We start from the raw sequence: 21,892 nt of genomic DNA on the forward strand, positions 1-21,892 counted from the left end.
GTTATGGAGGAGGTCCATGCTTACGCAAGGTAACGGAACCCGATTTGTTCCGGTCCTATCCCCTGACCAGTCGGCTATCCTAACCTTAACCACTCGAGGTCGATGCCTAACCCCTATCCAATCGGGCTGCTTCGTAGGGTGGGACTTGCCTAGAAGTTGCGTGGGATCCATAATAACGCGTGAGGATCTAAAAAAAAAAAACACTTCCGGACTCCATTTTTTTCACCTTTTCAAATATTCAATAGCAGACTCAAAATGCCATGCTTCCACCAAATAGATTAATCATATTTAGAGATACACACTACACAAATATGGATGCATTATGATTAAGGAACAGATTCATGATTCATGCATTTAAAAGTGTATCAGAAGCCAAAAACACTGAACAACAGTTTGTAGTGGTCACAGGCAGGATGCTACAACACTGAGAAGTCATTACGGTGGCAACTATTTTTTATCTTTCTTCAGGATGATCATGAAGAAGTTCGTGGTACAAATCCACCGGTAACGTGCACTTGCATGAATGCGATTGGGCGCCTGCAGGCGGTAATCAAAGCAAAAAAAAACACCTTCACCTCCTCTGCACGTTTGATATTCTCTATTCTTTGAAGAAGAAAATGCACATTGGACATTAATCAAAAGGTAAGACAGCAAATAGCAGAGCTCTTTGTAGTAAAAGTTGCAAAAGCTGAATCATGTGATGATCCATACAATAAATGCCCCTCACAAGTTCCAAAAGACCAAGTCGACACATTCACATTGCTTGTTCTGTCCGATCAACAGCCCGAAACCTAAAAAATATTCCGTTTACTATCATAAAAGACAAAGAAAACCTAAAAATATTCACACGAGAGAGGAAAAAAATAAATAAAAAACTAACTGACTGAATCATCATTTCGGGTATGCAAATACAACATTATGGATCATAAAGTAATAGGTGTCTAAACGGTCTATCAATAAACCTAAACATTTAAAAAGAGTTAGTGCATTAATAATGTAGAGATTTACATTGTTTTTATAACAATTACTTCTTATCTAGATTGATTTAAATGTACTTTAGTCTATATCCACGACGTTCCACTTCTCTTATTATCTACTCTACAATCTGAGGTTTCTGTTTCACGACTAAAACAACCTTTGAACGTACACACGTTCCACCAAAACAAGTTCCTTCCCGAGGCTATTTTGCAGCGGCGCCGTCGATTCGTACGACGCTTAGCGCCGCCCAAGACGATTGGGATGGTTTAAAGCAGGGGTCGCCAACCCGGTGCCCCCAAGGACCACATTAGTACATTCTGGTCATTAGTACGTTCTAAAACTGAAAATTGAATATTGATATTATCTGTTTCCCACCTTGTTAAGTCATTGTTGATAATTATTGGGAGAAATCATTAACGTGATCAGTGTCTTCACATAGAGGAGTATCATTAATCATTAATAATCATATATAACTAAAGGCAAACTGAGCAAATCTGTTATTTTAGAGTGTATCAAACTGGTAGTCTGGCAATGTGAGACTAAATGTGCTTAAATGCAGGATATAGAATTCAATAATTCAGCCATTGCACATGTATATATTGTGCCAACTGACCCTAGGCCCTTTGAACTATAAACGCCGTGGGCGTGTCGTACCTTCCTGGTAGTTGTGCGCTCCGTCAGGGAGAGCCAGGAAAGGGAGGTACCTCCACTCCTCCGGCAGCAGGTTACTGTCATGGCCCTCGTCTGGCATCAACGGCGGGTACGAGAACTCAACCTAAAAGGGGCGGGGGCAGAAAGTCAGCGTGGTTTAACTTTACAGTTGATATGTTGCTTTAAAAAAATAAAAAAGTCCTTTAATCCTATATGTCTGCATCATCTCTTCTTATTATTTGTCATACTATTTGAAAAGAAATCAAGAATGTAAGAAGTCCAACTCTTGGCATTTTTGTTAGTTACACATATATTTGTATACAGAGAGTATCGTCTGTCAGTTCAGTGTACATTATACATGTATTACAATACTTGTAATAATGTGTAATTCATCAATCCCAAAAGGAAAATCGGTCTCTTTCCTCTTTGCAGAAACCTCAGCACTGGGGCTAGTCTGAGGCTAAAGTTTTAATCCCATCGTGGCAATAAAAGAAAAGCCAGAGTCAGCAGGATTCATCCTCTGGGTAGCATATATATGTTGGGAATTTCATGTCAATCAATTCCATAGTTGTTGAAATAATCAGACGATCGCTAGAGCTACGACACTAACTAGACAAAAAGAAAAGAACAGTGAAAACAGTTCAGTAACGCGTTATTATGTGAGGAAAGAGCTTTTCTGACGTATCTGTTTACAATAAACACAGCCATGCTTTACACTACCGTCCATTAGTTCACTCCTGAAATATTTCAGACTTCACACACAGCTCGTCCATTTCTGATGCAGCATTTTTGTCGCCCAGCTTCAGAAAACGGTAACTTTCCCATTGCAGACTAAACAACCTGTGTTGCATTATTATGAAATCTTATGTCAGACAGATTTCTATATCTATTATCTGTTTTTTTTGTATTTCATTGACCTCACTATGGATCCACTCAGATCAAGAAAAAGCTGCCTGTGGGAAACGTTCACACCCCCGTTGTTCTCCCACAAAGCCCAGCCTCCTGCCAGTGGTGACAGTTAAGAGCCTCCTACAAGAATAACCTGAAGATCCTGAACGCCACACACAGACACACTCTCACACTCTCTCACACACTCTCACACTCTCTGACACTCTCTCACACACACACGTATCTCCAGATGTGTTGATGTTGAATGTGATAAACGGAAGAATGACGTGGTCCAGTAATATTAATCCAGAAACATCAGATATAATGAAACATCAGATATAATAATAGGAACACACTGACGGGAAACATTTTACTGCACTATGAATACTTTTACTTTGAGTACTTTAAGTACATTTTGCTGAAACATAGTTTTAGTAAGAATGCAGGATGTTTTCTTGTGGTGGAGTATTTGTGTGTGTGTGGTTTTATTAATTTCACTTCAGTAAATGATCTTAATACTTCCTCCACCACTGCCTGTGTCTCTTCAATAAGCTTCCTGCCAGAGAAACGGATGGATGGCAGGTGAATAAAAGAAGGCGGGGGGGGTGTGTGTGTGGGGGGGGGGGGGGGGCATTGTTAAAGAGAGGCTGAAAGAGAAGGAGACAGACGGATTACAGAGCCAAGAACCCAATCTGATACCCAGCAGGAGATCTCTGACCCCCTATCAGATAACCTCCTCCTCCACCACCAGAGAAAACAGGCCCCGGCACCTCACACAAAGAGTGGGCGCTGTCTGCTTTGTTGGCTCTCAATTTGACATCCCCAAAAAAAAAAAGTGTCTGTTTTATCTTTTCCTATTCAGCAGATGCTTCCAAGCCCGCTGAGTCGAGTTTAACAGGCCACGGGAACGACTCGACAGATGGAGAGCAGCGGCAACAGCACGGGGGAGGAACAGCGTTTGCTTTTAAAGGCCGTCAGCTCGGCCTGTAAATTTAAAAGAATTTTGAAGAAGAGGAGGCGATAATTAGAAGATGCGTTAGAGGTACTTACTGGATTGGATTAGATTGGATTGCATAGACTTTTTTAGGGCTGCTCCTTCTTAGTCAATTAGTCGACTAATCGGTCGTTTTGGTCTTAGTCAACTTAGATTTCTTTAGTCCATTAGTCATGTTTGATGCTTTTTTCATGCTGAATGACTTATTTCCAGGAAACGTACGAGCACATCTCTGGTAAACACAAGAATTAAAGTGGTGCTTTTGCATGACTCTTTGCGGAGAAACTCAGATTTACAGATCTGTCGATTAATTCAACTAATCGATTAGTCGATACAATTGAATGAGTGTTAGTCGACTAAGAATTTCTTCAATCGAGCACAGCCCTAGACTTTATTGATCCCAAATTGGGACCTTTTTTAGTGCTAAAGCAGCAAAATATCAGACACATACATACATACATACATATAAAAATACAAAGGAAAGAATGTACAAATGTATAAACAAGGTGGGAATGAAAATACTGAAATAGTATTCATAAAGATGTAAGTTAAACCTATGTTTGTGCAAGTTGCACTTAGTGCAGTATTATGCTGAATGGCTCACATACGCTTCAGGGGGTAAAAGGCCGACCTGAAAGTGAGTGTACCGTCTTAACTGTTAAACAGGTTTTACGGGAGAAATAAGACCAGAACCAAAAACCACGCCAGCTTTGTTTGTGGGCGTGTTTCTGTTCAAAAGAAACCAAATTGAGGCTTTGTGGAAATAAAACATTGAAGGATGACTTTAGATGTGGTTGTTGTACCGATAAAAGCAGGTCAGTCCGTGGCTTTGCGAGTGGATACTTGTATGGTCTATATCCAGGACGTTCCACTTCTGGGACTGCTACGTTTTGTTTGAGTTGGAATTCTAAACTCCGGTGGATTTGTGAGGACTATGGTTAACTGCTCCTCAGATCTCTGCAGGGTAAATCCAGACAGCTAGCTAGACTATCTGTCCAATCGGAGTTTTCTGTTGCACAACGAAAACAACTTTTGAACGTACACATGTTCCACCAAAACAAGTTCCTTCCCGAGGCTATTTTGCAGAGGCACTTAGCGCCGCCCATTACGATTGTGATTGGTTTAAAGAAATGCCAATAAACCAGAGCACGTTTTCCTCCTATCCCGGGATGCTGTGTGGACTAGCCAGACTCCGCAGTGTTGTGGAGGAAGATCTGGCAAAGCGAGACTAATACTTGTATAACATCTGTGTGATATGACAGCAGATATTGTTTTAAGAAGTATTGGCGCTGTCTGAAAAATTTCTGTGAAACGTTCAAGTACCTAAATCTGGCATTGAAATTCCATTCTTCACCAGACAGTTTATAATTTCAATAATATTTTATATATATATATTGTTCATCTCACTTCAATATTATTCCTGCAAAATGGGATTGTCAAGCAGACAAACTGACCAAAAACACATATATAATAAAAGACCGATACTTGGCGTCTTGTGTATAGTATTGCCACACGGAAAATATATCGATACAATACTGTATCGATTTTTTCCCTCCCCCCAACCTTATTGTCAACCATACAATATCGCCGCAATAGTGACATTGAGGTATTTGGTCAAGAATATCGTGATATCTGATTTTCTCCATATGACCCCGCCCTACTAGAGCCTAGTTTTGTCCCAACCAACAGTCAAAATTCTCCAGAGGTTCCGTTTACGCCGATCAAAAATCAAAAACAAATCCTGACTTTTGAGAAGCTGCAACTTGGGAAGTTCACTTAAATAATTCATCATTACAGGAACTCAGATATTGTATTGTCATAGGTCTGAAAACACTAACCAGCCCGTTATAATAACATCATATTGTGGTGTAAATACCATCTTTATTTGCAGTTACAGTGAGCCAATACTATGTTGTGAAAGCTTTAGTTGTTTAATCTTCATCCATTCAGGAAGTTTCACTGAGATCAATATCTCTTTTTTTGCTAAACATTGACCCAACAATGACAAATATTAGTGTAAAGTGTGGCCTTTCAATCTAGTTGGGTGAGCTGGCTACCAGAGCTATATACCTATAGCTCAGATAAAATACTGTAAGCACCTAAAACATCCTATAGCTCAGATTAAATACTGTAAGCACCTAAAACATCCTATAGCTCAGATTAAATACTGTAAGCACCTAAAATATCCTATAGCTCAGATTAAACACTGTAAGCACCTAAAACACCCTCACATTGTTGATATGCAGGTGCTGCATTAGCCAGCTCTATTTGACAGATTAATAACAGAGAGGAAAGATGAATACTGTATCCAGGAGAGCAAGCTGCAGCATGCGGTAGAAAGCAGAGCTCGCTGTTGAATACACTGAACTGGAAAGATGCCTAAAAGTGGCAGCAGAGCCCATGATGTTACATAACCCCGAGAGCCCAGAGCAAACAGCTGATGCGAACTAAAAACCCTCGCTTCGCGTGTCTGCGTGTGAATACGTTATCGTCACTCCTGCAGGGTCTGCGCGATGCACTGTCAGAGAAAAGACAGACTCTGTCGGTGAGCTGGGTTAAAAATGAATCCGTAGAGAAACATAGTGCCAATGTGCCTTTATTATGAGCTCACCATAGGAAGCGCTAGTTAGCTCCGTTAGCAGGGGTTCACGTACCTGACAGCCCTTTTTGTGGTGGAATCCAACCACAACGATGTGCAGCACCGGTCCCTTCAGATCGTCTTTGCCGTGAGACTCCATTTCCCACCCCCACCCACAGGATGTTTTGTCCCTCCTGTGTTGTTAAAAACTCGGGGGTCGGATGTAAACACAGCCAGCAATGCTTCCCAACCAGTGATTCTGCAGCAGAGAAGACAACACGGCGGACAGAAGCACAACACGGCGGCGCGGAGAGGATTCTCTTCTTCCGCTTCTTCGTCCCAAGGGTGTCAGAGGAGGAACCGGAACGAGAGGGTTCACCGCAGCGCACTTCTGGCTCCGTCAAAGCTTTGGGAGGCAAAGCGATAAAACTACCGGTCAAACGTTTGGGGTCACTTGCTGCGTTCATGCCACCTCGGAATAACAGGCACCGTTCCCCTGGTTACGTTGTTTTTCCGACTGGCAGCGTTCACATGGTGTCAGTACCCGATCCGTTCCACCGGCACGATCCGTTCTGCGCATGTGCAAGATGACACGTATGCCATGACGTATGCGCAGATGATAATACCGTTTTACGACCTGCCCAATCTGTTCCACGCTAGCCTCCACCGGGATAGCTAACAGCTAATTCGGCTAACCGACAGCAAAGCCGGTCTACGGAAATCCATTCCACTCCCTATCCAGCCCCATTGTACCGGATTTTGGTTGCAGTTCCACCAGAGTTCCACTTGGGGTGATCGCGGTCCAGTGCAAAATGAATGGGACTCTATGGAGCTAGACGGCTAAATTTGTCTCTTTCGCCTGATTGTCGTTGAGAAACCTCAGATTTGATTGTAGTTTTTGCAAGTTCAACATGGGTTATAGGTCGAAAGTTGAATGAATGAGTACTTATGTCCTTTTGATTTCTTACAGGGTGAGTCGTTGTAGCCCATAACACGCTAGCATTCTGCTAATGAATGCTGATTGGTCAGTGAAGGAGTGATTACGATCGGAGATCCCGCTTGACGGCATCTGAAGCAGAGCCTGAATATCAGAGTGAATATTTCGGTGTGGTCTTTAAAACATTAGCAAACCTCTTTCTAGCGCATGTATTAACAGGGAGGGTGTCAGTACCCGATCCGTTCCACCGGCACGATCCGTTCTGCGCATGTGCAAGATGACACGTATGCCATGACGTATGCGCAGATGATAATACCGTTTTACGACCCGCCCAATCTGTTCCACGCTAGCCTCCACCTGGATAGCTAACAGCTAATTCGGCTAACCGCTAGCCGAAAGCCTTCAGTCTAAAATAACGCATGCTTAGAACGGATCGTGCAGGCAGAACGGTCAGCTAGATTCAGTCTAAAATAACGTTAAGTCAAACATAATGGGAAAAGCAGGCTACAGCTAAATTAAGACTTTACAGTTATAACAATAAAGACAAGTATTGAGTGATTGTATTTTAAATGAGCACAAGTAGAACTGACGTAACAGCTGTTATATATGTTAACGTTTATTTTCAAGTTTTATTTTGAGGGTCTTTTAAAGTTTACATGCTGTCTCAGCTAGCGGTTAGCCGAATTAGATGTTAGCTAAACTAACGTTAGCCTAACTGTGGAGGCTAACGGCAGACCGCTACAATCAGCTAGCGGTTAGCCAAATTAACCGTTAGCTAAACTAACGTTAGCTTCCCGGTGGAGGCTAACGGCAGACCGCTATAATCACCTAGCGGTCCGCCGAATTAGCTATTAGCTAAACTAACGTTAGCTAGCGTGGGAACAGATTGGGTAGTGTCGTAAATCCTCGTACCACAGCGCATGCGTGAACATCTTGCGCATGCGCAGAACGGATTGTGCCGGTGGAACGGATCCGATGTGCGTTCATGGACATCGGAAAAACGTTTTTCCGAGTGAAAACGTCACCATTCACGTAACGTCCTGTGGGAATCAGAGGTGGGAAACTCGGGCTGGATTTTGATAACCGAGTTCCCCAGTTGGTGACGCGTTGTTGACAACTGACGTTTGATGGAGGCGACTTTGGTTCACTGAACATATTTCAATGATAATAAACTGTTTATTGTGGACAAATGCCTCTGCCAAGAAACATGCACAGACATAACATGTTTAAAATTATTCATAAATAGGCCTATGTATAAAAAAAACAACACATTATCCGTGTCTTTTCCAGTTCGTTGTCCTGCAGATGACAAAAAAACACCTGGCGATGTGCTGTTTGAATGCTCGCATAAGAAAACAGAGAAGCAGAGAATCTTTTGTTATTGTGGCCCCCATGTTTTCACACACCTGATGCTCTAGGCTACGACCAATCGTTGGTGGCAGTCATGCAAAAAGTTGTTATGCCAAACGCCAATATAACAGAAGAAGAAGAACACGCATCCCGACCATGTGAACGCTGCCAGTCGGAAAAACAACGTAACCAGGGGGGGCGGTGCCTGTTATTCCGAGGTGGCATGAACGCAGCATTAGACATTTCCATTCCATTCCACTCCATTACAGACAGAATACCAGCTGAGATCAGTTGCATTGTTTTTAGATTTGTTTTTAAACCAGGGCAGCAGTTTTCAGATCACATTATGTGCTTACATAATTGCAAAAGGGTTCTCGACTGTTGTAGAAATAAGTGGCTGATCTTTAATGCAATATCTACATTGCCCATTATCAGCAACTATTCATCCAATGTTCCAAAGGCCCATTCTGTTTACTAATCTGATATCATTTTAAAAGGCTAACTGAGAAAACATTGGAATACAATAGGCTACGTAAGGTACAGAAAAAGTACAGAATAATTAGGTATGAATACAATTGTTGTATAACTTATATAATTAATTTATAATGTGTTTATTGATCCCCAGTGGGGAAATTACAATTTACACTCTGTTTGTTAGAAATTACTACACACACAGGCCTGAAATACACACACACATGCTCAGGACCTATTCATGCACAAATGGAGAGATGTCAGAGTGAGTGGGCTGCCAGTGCTGGACAGCACCCTGAGCGGTTGGGGGGGTACGGTGCCTTGCTCAAGAGCACCTGGCAGTGCCCAGGAGGTGAACGGGCATCTCTCCAGCTACCAATCCACACTCTGTACTTTGGTCCGTACTGGGACTTGAACCATCGACCCTCCGGTTCCCAACCCAAGTCCCTACGGACTGAATAGGATTTTACACCTTAAAAAAAATAATAATATGTGTTTTTATTTCATTTTATTAACAGAACAAAAAGTATAAAACATATGTATAAAACAAATGTACGACCAAAACTGAATAAATCAGAGATAAAGCCAGGGCATATAAAATAAACTATTTTATAATAAATAAATCAAATGAACAAAACTAATAAGACCAGAGATAAAGCCAGGGTAGACTATATACAAAAAACACAATAAACAAACAAAACGGATTAAAAAGTCAGGGTATATAGCATTGATTGTTTTATAATAAATAAATAAATAACCGAACAAAACTGATTAAATCCAGGGTATATGAAATACATTGTTTTATAATAAAATTAAAATTAAAACGCGATACACTATGTACACATACGTAGCCTATTTAATGGTATTTAGGTTATGTATTTATTACCATCGACCACTGGGACTAACCATAGACTGTTAAGTCTATGGGACTAACAGACCACAGAGACTGCGGTGGGGAATTATCTTGACTCTATCATCTTTGTTGGAGTCAAAGGATGACGTCATGTATTGACCACCCAGCACAACCAGCGCCATCGTGTGGAAATAGATTGACCAACATCATTTAATCTTCGGGTCTTTTCCATTTGTGTTATTTCTATTAAGTTGTGTATTTTATTTAGTTTTTTAGTTTAGTTTGTGTTTATCTCTTCGATTTCTGATGAATGCGAAAATGTACACGACAAACTGCTTCGGATAACCGTTCGTTGATGCGAGATCGATGGCTTTCGTCTGATTTGTGACGTTCTTGTGTCGATTGCTTCTGACTGCTGCTCATTGAATGAACATGGCGGCGACTCCAGTAACAAATCCGTCACAGCTGCTCCCACTTGGTTTGTAAATTCTTATAAATGCCGACTTTCTGTTTTAATTAGCTGATTATGAATCAGTATTAAAAGTCAGAATGAAGTGTCTGGAGTTTGAGGCGGTAGTTCAAATATTACGTTTTGTTAGTTAGCGTTAGCACCATGCTTCCAGACAAGCGCACGATTGGAAGTTAACGTTAGCTGTCTCTGCAGCAGATACTAAGGCATTTTAATTTTATTATCAACTTGCATATAATTTAATTCCTAAAACGTCCTAGTGAATTACTGTACAGTTTGTCTGCTATCAGGTTTAAATGTATGTCTTTGTTTGAAGATGTCACCGTCCAAAAAAGGCTGTTATCTAACGTTACTGAGTTAAATAAGATATTTGTTATGTAAATATCCTGGTCAGCTATGTTATTCTCACTATGCATTTACATACATTTACTACATTCAAGTTTACATGCAGCTTATTCATTTGCAATTCCTGTCTTCCACACATTTATATGACCCTACTTCACATTATATTATGTCAATATGTATCCCTGTATTTTAACTTGCACTATCTTATCTCTTAGATTCGATTTTTACTTGTGATTTTTATTTATTTTTTTAATACTAATTTAATTAGCGTTGTTGGATGGAGCCAGAGATTTTCAGTGACAATGACTGCTTCTTTCACTTTTGTGCATCTGACAATAAATAACCAGCAGATTGATAATTAATATTTATTATTTTTTGAAGCCCAAAATCGGTTTTGATTGATTGTTTTCATTATATATTCATCTGTGATTAGTGTCTCAGTTAATACATTGATCATCATATTTTGTCAGAGTTAAGCTGACATCTCCAAATGTCTTGGACGTCTGACCAATAGTCTGAAATCAAAAAAAATTAATATATATATATATATATATATATATATATATATATATATGTGTGTGTGTATATATATATATATATATATATATATATATATATATATATATATAAATAATATGTGTGTGTGTGTGTGTGTATATATGTATGTATGTATGTATGTGTGTGTATATATATATATATATATATATATATATATATATATGTATATATGTGTGTATGTCTGTATTACAAAAAGGCCTCAAATCCTCACATTTTAAAAAGCATTTTTGCTTGAAAAAATTACTGAAATGTAACAATTATTAAAAAAGTTACAGATGAAAGTCTCTGTTAATTAACTTATCATTTCAGCTCTAATACAAACAGGATTTCCTACGAAAGTGTGCAACGCAAGAAATTGAGAATTGTGCAAAAAGAAAACGATAGAAAATTGCTGGATCTTTAATTTCAGTTTGTTTCTAATCTTTCAGAGCTTGTGGACAAATGTATCGGCTCCCGAATTCACATCGTCATGAAAACGGATAAAGAAATCGTCGGCACCCTGCTGGGTTTTGACGACTTTGTCAGTATCCTTTCCAGATTTATTAATATATTTAGTTAAAAAAACAAAAACACATTGTCTCACCTTTCATGTGCCGCATTATTTTGCCGTTTTCTCTGAAACTGTCCCAGTTTGCGTCCTTCACTCAGTCTTTTAGACATGGTCCTGGAAGATGTGACTGAATTGTAAGTACACCTCCTGTTTTTGGCATTAATTGCAGTCATTGTTAGGGCACCTGTTGCTGATTTAACTCATTAATATATATCTTTGTCACAGTGAAATCACACCAGAGGGACGGAGGATAACCAAACTGGACCAAATCCTTCTCAATGGCAATAACATCACCATGGTATGTAAATATTGTGCATGTTTTGGTATCATTGCATTCATGTTATAGGCTCACAGGTGTATCTTAAAGTGCCCATATTATGCTAATTTTCAGGTTCATAATTGTATTTAGAGGTTGTACCAGAATAGGTTTACATGGTTTAATTTTCAAAAAACACCATATTTGTGTTGTACTGCACATTGCTGCAGCTCCTCTTTTCACCCTGTGTGTCGAGCTCTCTGTTTTAGCTACAGAGTGAGACATCTCACTTCTGTTCCATCTTAGTTGGGAGTCGCCCATGCGCAGTAGCTAGGTATGAGGCTCGTTTCGAGATGAGCCAGGTCTGCGCAAAATTGATCGCCGCCCAATGCACGCCGGTTAGATTTGTGTCCGACTTGATCCCGACTTGTTCTGACGTCACGCACGCGTGGGCAACAATAACCTCACGAGATCAAGGCGGCCGCAGGTTCGAGACGCAGGCAGCGCAGTTGCTTTCCACCGACTGCAAGACCCAGGCGGACCCAGGGCATGCTGGGAAACGCCGGCCTCTCTGCTGATCTAACAGCTGATTGGTTCAGAATCAACTCGGCATGATGACGTTTTATGTAGCTAAACTTTTGTTTGTCTGATTTAAAAAGGCTTATTGTGTACAGAACACATGTGAGGCTGATAGTGACGTTTAGAAGTCAGAGAGACTAAATCGGTTCAGATTACGGATCATCTACAGTCTGTTATTTAGTAACATCAGCAACAGATTGCATGTAGAGTTGACAGCTACTTTGTCCTAATAAAAACAACTGGAGACTGTGTACAAGCTGATATATGGGTCTGATAAGATTTTATTAAATCGGAATCGGACCTAACAGGATGTGAGTGTTTCTGTGACTTCCTGTTCAGCCTGAAGGCTGCTGGAAACAGCTGGAAGCTGTCCGGCTCGTCACCGCCCCCTGCCGCTGCCGCCTGCTCTCGTCCACTATAAGCGAGCTCTCGTCCACTTTATATATAAGCGAGGCGCAGTTCATCTCAAACGAGCCTATTACAACGTGTGTTCCAAAGTGACGCACGTTTGTCACGGAAGTAAAGACTGGACTACAATAGAGCTGTTTGGAGCAGATGGTGAACAGTGGATACGCGCCCTTCTAACGCAGAAGGCGGCTCAGGTTCTGGTTCAGGCTCTAGTCGTCTCACGTCCAGACTACTGCAACTCCCTCCTGATTGGCCTGCCTGCATGCGCCCGTCCAGCCCCTGCAGCTCATTCAGAACGCAGCAGCTCGGCTTTTCTCCAACCTCCCCAAGTTCCACCGCTCCTCCGCTCTCTTCACTGGTTACCAGTGGTTACCAGTTGCTGCCCGCATCCGCTTCAAGACACTAGTACTTACATACAGGGCCATGAACGGATCAGCCCCCAGCTTACAGCCAGGACACGGTCCAACCCTACACCCCAACCCGCCCACTCCGCTCTGCATCAGCCAACCTGCTCGCTGCCCCCTCACAGCGAGGGAGAACTAATCTCTCAACCAAATCCCGACTGTTTGCCGTCCTGGCTCCTAAATGGTGGAATGAGCTCCTTATTGACATCAGGATGGCCGAAAGCCTACACATCTTCCACCGAAGGCTCAAAACACATCTCTTCCGACTGCACCTCGGATTAAAAAAAAAAAAAAGTGTGTGTGTGTATATACATATATATATATTTCTTGAAGCTGCACTTTCATACGGCTCTTTGTAGTTTTGCTTATTTAAAGCGAATGTACTTGCACTTACTACTTGTCTGGAGTTTGCACCTTCAAGGTTGAAAGCACTTAATTGGAAGTCGCTTTGGATAAAAGCGTCAGCTGAATGACATGTAATGTAAAAGTGTTTAGTGTGGGAGACGGTAACTCCCTTTTTAGGATGGACTTTTTCACTTTTTAAACCTATTACATGCACACAAAAAAGATATTTAACACAATAAAGGAAAGGGGGAAAAAGCACAATGAGCACTGTATACCTTCACACGACCTGTTTGTGTGTTTTTAGACCTTCGCAGCATGATTTCTATCCATGTCTTTTCTTTCTTGCAGCTCATTCCTGGAGGAGAAGGTCCTGAAGTATGAGTTGAGAATCATCACCGAAGGCTGAGGCAGATTTGTGTTGTGGATTTATGCTCTTCCTATGTTGTTCCTTACTTTATCATGTTATTGGTCTTCCCCTTCTTGATTTTGAAGGAGGGAAATATTTTTGTAAGATTCCTAATTGAGTATTTGTTAACAAAATGGTTAAATGACAAGTGGATCACACATGAAAAAAAAAACCCTTTTTCTTTTTACAAATAAAAAAAAAAAAGTCTTTATTGGTTTCTTTTTTTTTAACTCACAGTTGTACAACTTAAATTTAGTGCAAGTGTCTGTACAGAACCAGAGTGTTTTCATACAACAGCAGAAATTGAATAACCCTGATTCAGTTATTTTTGAGAAATAGTAAAAGGTTGAGTAATGCACATGCAGCATTACTGAACAGACAGTTGATTAATAGTTGAGTTGTAGAATCCGTCCCTCCCGAACATCACCCCTCCAGCTTCAGTACATGGAAGGTTTCTCCTCTCCTTTTGGATTGGTCACCTTTTCCAGATTCTTGCTGATGATGTCGTAAAGCTCGGCCTACAGTGAACAGATAGAAAAATGTGTTTAAATATATATATATATATATTTTTTTTTGATTGACAGTTGTCATTGGTCAATCCTTCTGACTCGGATCAGTCCGACTTACGTAGAAGCCGCGAATGTCGAGAACAATGACTCTGATCTCCGAGTAGATGGCCTCGTCCTTCTCGCGGACCAGCGAGCGGTAGTCCATCTGCGGGTAGAGAAAGCAGAGTTCAAGCTATTTCTAATAACTTTATCAAAGCTTTAAAAGATCAAGGCTGGTCTTAAATCAGCCTTTCTGGTTCCTACTGACTTCAATCCTTCAAAAACAGCTCACAAATATGGTTTCATTGTAAAAAAAAAAAAAAAAGGAGGAAATAGAGCATTTGTTAGTGACTATTTTCAGTGGCGGATTAATCCACATTTGGCGTTACAGTGCAGTGGTTCTCAACCTTTTGGAGTCACGACCCCCCCCAATATGATAAAGTTGGTGTTCGCAGCCAGCGTGGGCAAGTTACTTCCAAAATGTAATACATTATTGATTACAAGTTACTGTCATTTGAGATTAATTTGTTATATTACTGTCTCTGAATTGTAATGCTTGAAACTACTTTTGAGTTACTTTCACCAAAATAAAAGCGGAAGTATGACTTGGCAGGTAGCTTGTGAATTTCACCACCGGATCAACAAAGTCATCTTTATCCACTCTATACATCATCATTTATTCATATTATTTTAGCTATAAAGTAAATAGTTAAGTAAAACGTACAGTAGCCTACTTGACTCTGTATTGTGGTGGACTAGAAGTAGCCTAATAAGTAGGAGAACAAATTAATAATTAAAAGTACCTTACAATTGGATCGAAGTAGTCTACGGTATAGTTACTTTCCACCGCTGATAACATGTAATGATATTATGTGTAGCAAGACTTGTTATCTGTCAGTTGCTCGGGCACATTGCTGTCGCCGCTGACAGGACACAGATGTTGTCAGTTACCGTCTCTGGTTCTGGTTCTGGCTCTGACCACGGGGAACAGTGACGGGACAGCTCGCTTCAACGCAGCGTAATAACTCCTGAAAATAATGTCCATCTCGCAAATGTATCCGTCTCTGCAGTCATCTCAACCACCGAATCCAGCAACAGGAAATAACACTCGCAGACTTTTTTCTTTTTTTTAAAGCTGAAATGTTTTGCAGTGTTGGTGAATTCTTAAAAAAAAAAAAAACGCCTCTAAAGGTCAGGTTAAAATGCATTGTAACTCGCGTTAATTAGATTTTAACGGATATAATATTACCGACATTTTATTAGTAATGCATTATATTACTGTGTTACAGCAAAAAGGAATACATTACTGTAATTGCGTTACTTTTGGAACGCGTTACTCCCATCACTGTTCGCACCGACAATAAAAGAGCTGCAAACTAGTGTAAACAGCTGTTTCTACGCGGCACCCCCCACTGAATTTGAGTGATTTTTGTGAATGCTCCAGTTTACACATGTAAACAAATGAGGCTTTGCTTTAATGACAGTTTAGTTTGAGTTGTAGTAGCTAGCACGTAGCCCTGTCCAGTGTGCTCCAGGCTCTGTGGAGTTGTGATGTGTTTGTGACTTGTTCCTCTACCCCGACCCACCTTCAGACCCTTTTCTGTGTTCCAGGCACCAAACTCACACAGTAATGGAAAAAAACATTCCTCAGTCTAGAATACGTTATTACAGGTTTTTTTTCTCCCCAACTATCTGGCGACCCACGGAAATTTTCTTGCGACCATCTTGGGGTTCCTGACCCCCAGGTTGAGAACCACTGCTCTAGTGAGTATTTGTGGCAACTGGATGGTGTGTGTGTGTGGGATTGGGTCAAAATAAACTACAGTGTGTGTGTCCATGGTATATTTTAATGGGATTTGTTAACCCTTGTGTTGTCCTCCCGGGTCAAAATTAACACTCTTTTAGTTTTATTTTACGTTTTTGTTGCTTATTTCAACGTTTTTGGCACTTTTTTACATTGACACCAGTATATTCACCACTAGACCTATTTATTTGCACTAGTTTTATATTTATTTTTGGAATTTATGGTCAATAAACCTCATTTATATGAAATTTTCTAATTTTTGTGTAAGAAAAAAGAAATTATAAATGATTTAGAGTAATGGTTAAGGTCAGAGGAATGAAGGTAATGGATAATCACAGATCTGTCAAAGTTTAGTCAGGATAATGCTATAAAATTGAATACAACACCCACAATTCTATGAAAATATAGATCTGATCCTTAATTTCCTTTGTGAAGAGCGTTGTATGGAACCATCCATGTTATTTCGGGGCAATTTGGTTAAAAGAAAGCAAAATTTCTGATCTAGAAACTTTGAAAACGGGTCAAATTTGACCCGAGGACAACAGCAGGGTTAGCAGTGAGAACAGGGTAGATATTCACCAGACTGCTACTATAAGAGAAGGACATTGTGAACACTCACCACATGAGTCTCTTTGGAAGCTTTTCCAACCGCATCCCCCCTCTCTGAAAAGTACCTGGATCATTTAACAGAAATGGTTTTAAGCAAAGTCAGGAAATATGTGTCCAAAATCCAAAAATCCACTTACAAAATATACGTTTTCTGATTTTCAAGTCTATAATAGAGCCCGACGAATAAAGGATTTTTAAGGCCTATATCGATACAAATATTTGGCGATTTAAAAATCCGATATTCCGATATATATTTAAAAAAAATAATCCAGAAAGGCGTAACAAAACATAAACAGATTTCCCTAACAGTTATTTGTAGTTATTTATGAGTCCTCAATAAAATAATATGATAATGCAGTCGAAAAATAAACGTGTTTGTTTTATTGTCAAAACAGAGCAGAGAAACATCAAAATATATTAACGTTCTGATAAATAAAATGTATAAAAATACAAACTTAAGATATGAAATTTACAGTCCTTTGACCAAAAACACAATAACAAAAAAAAAATGGTTGAAGGGGGTTTTGTCCGTTTTTATAAAACATTTTAAATATTCATTTATCAGAATAATTTATAAATGAATATTTAAAAAAATATATATTCATTTATCAGCCATTATAAATTCCGATACCGATAGTTTGGAAAATGCCTAATATCGGCCCGCTGATATATATCGGTCGGGCTCTAGTCTATAAATACTACATTTCTAAATAAAGTGCTGTTCAGTGCTTGTCTACTAAACTAAACGAGACGTAATCACCCACATGCCACATTTCTACCCGACCTACTTGTTGATGTTGGTCTGAAAACCGTCAACTTTGGTCTTCACTGCAGTGATTCTCTCCAAGATTTTCTCCTGTGGTGACAAACAATAGCTAATAATTCATTAAAAACTTCAGAAAATTTGACGGAAATGTGACCGGATGCACACGACGTACCTGGATGGCGACCCCAAAGTCATTTCCATCTTCTATTTTTGGGATGAGGTGCTGAATCCAGCAGGAGACCTGCAGCAACAGAGCACAAGTGCGTTTTACTCAAACACCGTGAACGTCTCAGACGTGTTCATGTCAACGTTGTTCGGTGTTTTAGAGAAGTGGCTCAGCATTCATCTTCGCAGTGAGGGCGATTCACTTACAGTGATGATGGTCTCTCTAAAAGCAACGATCTCTGGTTTCACCCGCTCCAGAAGCATCATAATCTTCTCATTCCCCTTGATGAAGCCACATTTTGGAGCTGGAGGACAGGGAGGAGACATGAGGTCATATGCTCTTATCGTGTGTGCAGATACAAAATAAAAGAAAACACTTTACCTTTCTTCTTTTTCTTCTCATCATCTTCATTCTTATCCGTCTCCATTTCCTGTGAGATCAAGTTTACTCGTTCAAATCGACAACTATAACAGGATGGGGTTTTTGGCATGTATGTAAAACAAGAGATTATCTTTATATACTGAAGTGTTTCTGTTATTTACCCTCATTGAAAGAAATGGGGAAGGAAAAAAAAACAGAAACATTTCTCTCAATCATGCAAAAACAGTCCAACAGCACCACAAAGCCTCCGAAATGATCATACATCTTCAACAAAAAGTGATTATAAACTTTATAGAGGATTTACTGCTAGCCTGTTGTATTAGACTGCAGTAGTTTTAGCTAGGCGTACCTAATAAATTGGCGACAGAGTATATTTCAGAATATCACCGTGTAAGCATACTTCCAACTGTAGTATTAAAAAAAAAAAAAGGTATTCAAACTTTTGACACTACAAGACAAGGCCTCAACACTGGGTTACAATGCAGAGGGTAATAGACCAGAATGCAATCCGACTACAGGACAGGTTTGGCTCTTCTTATTATAGCTCTCACTCCCTCCACCTGTATGTAATTATTAAGAGCTGAATGCAACAAGTTGGCTCAAGCCCTCTTTGGAAGATCGTCACTCTGGTGATGGAAAACCAATAACTGAAAGGAAGGGAACCAAAACAAGTCAACTGCAGCCTGGCTAACGCATGGGAAGTATTTAATCCGCATTTGTGGATTTTATCCCTCCTGTTGTCCTCGGGTCAAATTTGACCCATTTTCAAAAAGTTTCCACATCAGAAATTTGGGTTTCTTTCAAACAAAAGTGTCCAAAAAAAAAAAAAACAACGTGGATGGTTCCATACAACGCTCTTCACAAGTAAATGAAATCATCAGTTCACTACTTTCATTGAATGTGGGTGTTTTATTCAATTTTATAGCATTTGACGAAAAACAGATAAAAGAACGTTGAAAAAAAAGTGACAAAAATGTTGGGAAAAAAACAACAAAAATGTCAAATAAAGTGCAAGGACATCGACAAAAACGTTGTAAAAAGCTTCTCAAAAACAAAAAGTTACACTGTCGACGGGAAGACAACACAAGGGTTAAAATGTTATCTTAGGTCACCTAGACCCCGCTAGTTCACCTGGTATGGTGCGCACCATTACGGCTCAGTCCTAACCGCAGTGGCCAAGGTTCGAGTCCGGCTCTGGGCCCTTTGTATATGTATATGTATATGTTGCTGTCTTTCCTCTCGGTTTCTTAGGGCTGGGTACCAAATTCAGTACTTTTTAAGGCACCGACCGAATTGCCTCTGAAGTATCGAGTATCGAAAAATGCCTCGTCATTCAATACCCAATAAAAATACCTAACGAATAAATCTCATTAGTGTCAGTGAGCCAATCGGCATGCAGCATGCTGCTTCCAAGATCGAATAATGCTTGTGATTGGCTGTCTAACGTTACACATCGTAGAGATACGCAGGAAAAACTCTAGTAGTAGGAGCTAAAAAATAAGTAAAAAGATTTGTGATGTAATGTGTCATTTCTTTTTGTTTAATAAAATTTGTATCGAAAAAAAAAGTATTGTTTAGGAACTGGTATCGAAGTTACAGTATTGGTATCAAATATTTTTGAACAATGCCCAGACCTACTGTTTCTGTCTAATTAAAAGCATAAAATGCCTAAATATCTTTCAAAATAAGAGACCTGCTGGACCGCTGGCGAGCTTGGCCGACATCACTGTCCAATGGTCAAGAGAGAATCGTCACTCTTGGTGGGATAACCACAGCCTCGTGAAACTTTACACACACAAACTACAGACCGAGTGAATTCAGAGGATGTATGGCTTTCATAAGAGAGGTTTTCTCATCAGTTTCCAGAACAGAAGTGCTCGCCATCCAATTGCCGACAAATGCAATTCTTACAGAAATCTTGTCAAATAAAAGTTTTTGATCCCAAATCACAGAATGTATTTTTCTAGATAGATAGATATATACTTTATCAATCCCCAAGGGGAAATTCAAGGTCCCAGTAGCTTAAAGACATCACACACAACATACACATAAATCATAAACACGATGATAAATAATAAATCCACAAGAATAATATGGCCAATAAAAGAAAAGAAACTAAATAAAAAGTAAGGTGCTCTATGGTGGTAACGCAATACATAGTAATATAAAAACTATAGCAGTGCAAGGATAAAGTTTTTAAAAAGACAGCATTAAATATGGGCATTATAAGGGATGTGTTATATATGGTGTCCCTCAAGGTCTCAGTGTCTTACTGTGGTATTTTGGAGGTAAAAAAACAAACAGAAATGGGTATATGGTGGGTCTCTGAGAGTTAAGATATCTGGCGGTGTGAGATTGGTGGATGGAAGCGGTCTCACCTCTTCCTCTGGGGCAGGAGGGTCTGGTATGGGGATGTCCAGGGGAGCCTGCAGCGAGGACATGTCTGTGATACTGAGGGCATCATCCTGAAAACACACAGACAGATGAAGAGAGCTCCCAGGTGAAGGGTTATTGAGCTTGTGTGTTCAAATACTGAACTAACTGACCAGCAGCAGAGCATCCAGCTGTACTATCTTCTGGGGGATGTAGTTGGAGAACAGATTCTCTGCCTGAAAATTAAAAAAAAGGAAACACTTACAAAACGTGCTTATTTGGAATACATAATAATAATAACAATAAAAAAACAGCTGAATAAATGTGTGTCTCAATTAACAAACCTCATTATACAGGGACTGGCGGAAGATTTCCACCTGTGGAAAACAGGATTAAAACATTATATTTTTCGTCCACAACGTATAATTTAAGCTGCTGACTCATGTTACAAAAGCCTTTTGGATTTACTTTCGTTTTCCTCTCAGGAGGGGACTTTCCGCAGCTTCACCGAGTACAACCGACGGTTTTAAAACACGTTTGTGCTTAACAAGTCAGAAACTATCTGCATACAATTAACAGTTATTTAAAAGTATTTTAGCATATAGAGCTATCACACGTAGCCTACTGTACCTTTGCATTAACAGGAGATCAACTTACCTTCCCTGCACTCGCTCTGCTTATTTTCATTGTTGATTTCTTTGACATGACTGAGCAGACTTTTCGAATTGAGGACAAATAAATGCGTCTGTTCAAGTTTTCAAGTTAAGTTAGAAGTGTGTGCAGGTGCAGGAGAGGACAATATGGCTCGCGAGTGATATTTTTTTTATTTCCTTGTCAAGTTTGCTTTCGATTAGATGTCGCATGATGCAGTTTGCGCCTCCCACTGTCTCCCTCCTCCGCTGAAAGTAGGACGTGTCCTGAGTTCACAGCATAGACTTTAAAAATAATAAGTCATTTACAGCCTTTACACTTTAGTTAAAATACAGCAATAAGTACATAAAACGTATTATTGTTGTTATTATATCATTTTCTAACAATAAGAATAGATAAATAAATAATATGTTGAGTGTATTGACCCGCAGTAAATGCACAAGCAAGAAAGAACAAAAAAAGGTTGCAAACTGCTAAATTGTGTAATTTAATTTAAGGAAAATACGTCACGCTTTTATATTTTATTTTGAAAAATACAAATCGTGACAGGAAGTAGGGCCGGAACATAAAACGT

The 21,892-nt window shown here is 39.8% G+C and overlaps 3 protein-coding genes across 3 annotated transcripts in view; 1 reads left to right on the plus strand and 2 right to left on the minus strand.

The window, feature by feature from the left end:
- Positions 1–6,590, minus strand: part of avl9 (AVL9 homolog (S. cerevisiase)) — a 58,300-nt gene extending 51,710 nt beyond the window's left edge. Inside the window, exons 1-2 of the mRNA XM_039790308.1 lie at positions 6,166–6,590; positions 1,633–1,753 (exon numbers count right to left, since the gene is read on the minus strand). Of these exons, the coding sequence (XP_039646242.1) occupies positions 1,633–1,753; positions 6,166–6,249 (205 nt within the window). The 5' untranslated portion in view covers positions 6,250–6,590. The remainder of the gene's footprint in view (positions 1–1,632; positions 1,754–6,165) is intronic.
- A 3,351-nt stretch (positions 6,591–9,941) lies between these two features.
- lsm5 (LSM5 homolog, U6 small nuclear RNA and mRNA degradation associated) lies at positions 9,942–14,227 on the plus strand. The gene is made up of 5 exons (XM_039790849.1): positions 9,942–10,178; positions 11,501–11,596; positions 11,729–11,756; positions 11,848–11,920; positions 13,963–14,227. Exons 1-5 carry the CDS (start codon positions 10,127–10,129, stop codon positions 13,993–13,995), a joined length of 282 nt encoding a protein of 93 aa, XP_039646783.1. The 5' UTR covers positions 9,942–10,126; the 3' UTR covers positions 13,996–14,227.
- psme2 (proteasome activator subunit 2) lies at positions 14,212–21,536 on the minus strand. The gene is made up of 11 exons (XM_039790848.1): positions 21,325–21,536; positions 21,012–21,044; positions 20,841–20,903; positions 20,673–20,759; positions 18,295–18,343; positions 18,120–18,217; positions 17,920–17,988; positions 17,770–17,837; positions 16,992–17,046; positions 14,648–14,734; positions 14,212–14,538 (listed from the first exon to the last, which is right to left on the minus strand). The coding sequence occupies exons 1-11, from the start codon at positions 21,370–21,372 to the stop codon at positions 14,458–14,460; spliced, it is 738 nt and encodes a 245-aa protein (XP_039646782.1). The 5' UTR covers positions 21,373–21,536; the 3' UTR covers positions 14,212–14,457.
- Between the last annotated feature and the right edge of the window lie 356 nt (positions 21,537–21,892).

The sequence above is a fragment of the Perca fluviatilis genome, chromosome 22 (genome assembly GCF_010015445.1).
Source record: "Perca fluviatilis chromosome 22, GENO_Pfluv_1.0, whole genome shotgun sequence".
Classification (NCBI taxonomy): domain Eukaryota; kingdom Metazoa; phylum Chordata; class Actinopteri; order Perciformes; family Percidae; genus Perca; species Perca fluviatilis.